Below are 2,332 nucleotides of genomic sequence, written 5' to 3'. Positions count from 1 at the left end.
CTGGCAGCACCTGGGGGGTTTGGGCTGGTTTCCTTCCTTCGGGTCTCCCTGATGGCATTTTTGGGGCAGTTTCCACGCTGGGTGCTGGCGTTGGTTGGTGTCCACTCAGTGGCCGGCCCCGCCGTCGCAGCACTGTGAGCGGTGCTCGTGTCGCGCGGGGAGGCTGCAACACCACTGGAGTGCTATAAAACACCACTGGCGGGCTGTAACATCACCGGCGGGCTATAAAACACCACCAGCGGGCTGCGAGAGCTATGTTAACTCAGCACAAACTCCCAGAAATGTCGGCGGGTGCGTGAGCACTAATTGCACACGTGCTTCTGCCTGCTGCGCTGACGGGGGAAGCCAAACCGGCAGGGCTGAGCCAGCAAGGCACGGCTCGCTGCAGGCTTTGGCCCACCAGGGTAGGGGAGATGAACCAAAGGGGAAACAAGTGCTTGTAGCTGGTTAGAGAAGCATAAATAGAAACAGAACGCAGACTTCCTGAGTTCCAGGCAGTGCTCTCACCCCAAAGAGCATAATTAAATTTTTTAAGTAACCAAACAAACTTCTGCCCAGCCGCCTGCCTTAGCTCTTTACACCCTTCTTCTTGTTGCCAGGTCAGGTCCAACAGCGACAGTGCCGAGCACTCAGCATCTTTCACAGCCAAGCCCCCATTAGAAATTAAGGGTGAGGGAGCAGGGTCTGTCTTCTTAAATAAACAAAATTTAGAAAGCATTAAGAATTACATTAACCCTCTGCTAATTATTATTATTTACACCAATTAGTCGATGTCATCTGGAATCAAATAGCCCACCGCTATGCGAAGTAGGCCCAGAGAAAGAGCCCTGCACATACACATAACAGCAGGTTGATGTTCAGGACGTGTTTCACCAGCGGTTTCTCCTCCAGGGAAGCCACGGGAAGCGGCTCGGGTTTAGTCGGCGCTGCGTTCTCGGTGTTTTCCTGTTTGCGCTCCATCCCGCAGAGCCACAGCAAGGTGGTCATCAGCTTCGAGGTCCCCTTGGCGTTAGCCGTACCTAAAAAAGCAGTCAGTAGTGAGGGGTAAATCTCACCAACAAAACGCATCCCGGGAACGTTTCAGTGTGCTCCTGTACAAAGGGGGTTGATGCAAAACCGCACCAGCGTTCTTTAAATGAACACACTAGCTACGCTGCGGTGTAGGAAGCCCTACAGCGAGCATCCTGGGGGGCTGTAGTACCAATTTCATTTTCCCCTGGAGCTCTGAGCTCGAGTTCTGCTGTTCCCGACATTTAATAAGCAGTAACAGTAGACCAAACCTAGAAGCTCAGCTGTAGCTGCTTGGTGCCCGTCAGCTTCCTTGGGCAAGTGCATGCTCTACTCCATCTAGGCTTACTCCCCGCCAGACACATGTAAATTGAGCTCTCCCAGCTCTGGTGCGGGTTAGGGCGTGGAGGACTGAACTGCTGGGCAGACAGCACTCGTGCACAGCAAACGTGAGACTTCCCAGCATTTGGGAGAGCTGCACGGCAATTCGTTAACTTACTGATCTTTCCAACAGCTTTTTATAGATCAAAGGAATACCCGGCAAAAGCTGCAGGGTTACATCAGCAGTGTCCCGAGCCTGGCAAAAACAAGTGACGATAACCGTCGCTGGAAATGTAGAATGAGTTGCTGCGCATGTTTGTACCTAATACCGACAAGTACAAGTTTTAAAAAATGTAAATCCTCCTTCACTGATCTGTCAAGAACTCCGCCCAGGGCTCTGGGTTCTCCCTGCTGCTAGAGTCGATCAGAAAACATCACTGAAAAACAGAAATGGAATTTCATGAAAATAATTGTGCTTTTCCTCCACCCTCCCCTTTTTCAACCAGTTCTCCTTGCAGCGGGTGCAAGCCGCGCCAGCTTCTGGTGCGGGATAAGGGGCATGGCTCTCTGCATCCCATCCAGCTCCTCCTCGATTTCAAGCATATGTAATGCCATCAAGAGATGGAAAAGAAACTAAACGTCTGCTTAGGTAACACTGCCAGGTAAAAACCTTTTAGCATGCCCCGAAGTTACAGCAATCCAGAGGAAGTAGTTTTAACGTTTCTTTGTCTTCAAAGCCTTTACAGAACGCCTAGGGTTGTTAAGTGTAGGTGTTACTGAATACGGTGTCGGAGCACTTACATTTATTATCATCTGAACTATTTTCAGAAGCAATGCTTATATCAATCTGGAGAGCTGGGCACTCAGCTTCACACACTCCTTTTGCAGCGTCAGGGGAAGGGCTGACTGCTAGGTCTTTCTTGAGTGGCAGATCCCCGCGTGTGAACCAGGTAAGCCGACTTATCTGATGGCATGAAGAGCGGGGTTAAAGAAAGCTGCTGTC

At 50.8% G+C, this 2,332-nt stretch overlaps 2 protein-coding genes across 2 annotated transcripts in view; both read right to left on the bottom strand.

Moving 5' to 3' along the window:
- The window catches only part of TEX47 (testis expressed 47), a 5,240-nt gene extending 4,604 nt beyond the window's left edge, over positions 1-636 (bottom strand). The window contains 1 exon segment of the mRNA XM_035903542.1: positions 630-636. Within this exon segment, the coding sequence (XP_035759435.1) occupies positions 630-636 (7 nt within the window).
- A 162-nt stretch (positions 637-798) lies between these two features.
- Positions 799-2,332, bottom strand: part of SLC5A11 (solute carrier family 5 member 11) — a 12,741-nt gene continuing 11,207 nt past the window's right edge. Inside the window, exons 14-15 of the mRNA XM_035903545.1 lie at positions 2,131-2,293; positions 799-1,019 (exon numbers count right to left, since the gene is read on the bottom strand). Coding sequence (XP_035759438.1) covers positions 799-1,019; positions 2,131-2,293 — 384 coding nt within the window. The remainder of the gene's footprint in view (positions 1,020-2,130; positions 2,294-2,332) is intronic.

Source organism: Egretta garzetta, unplaced genomic scaffold (assembly GCF_000687185.1).
Source record: "Egretta garzetta isolate BGI_Z169 unplaced genomic scaffold, ASM68718v1 scaffold71, whole genome shotgun sequence".
Taxonomy (NCBI): Eukaryota; Metazoa; Chordata; class Aves; order Pelecaniformes; family Ardeidae; genus Egretta; species Egretta garzetta.
The sequence above is the reverse complement of the archived record's forward strand: the minus strand, read 5'-3'. Positions and strand labels throughout refer to the sequence as shown.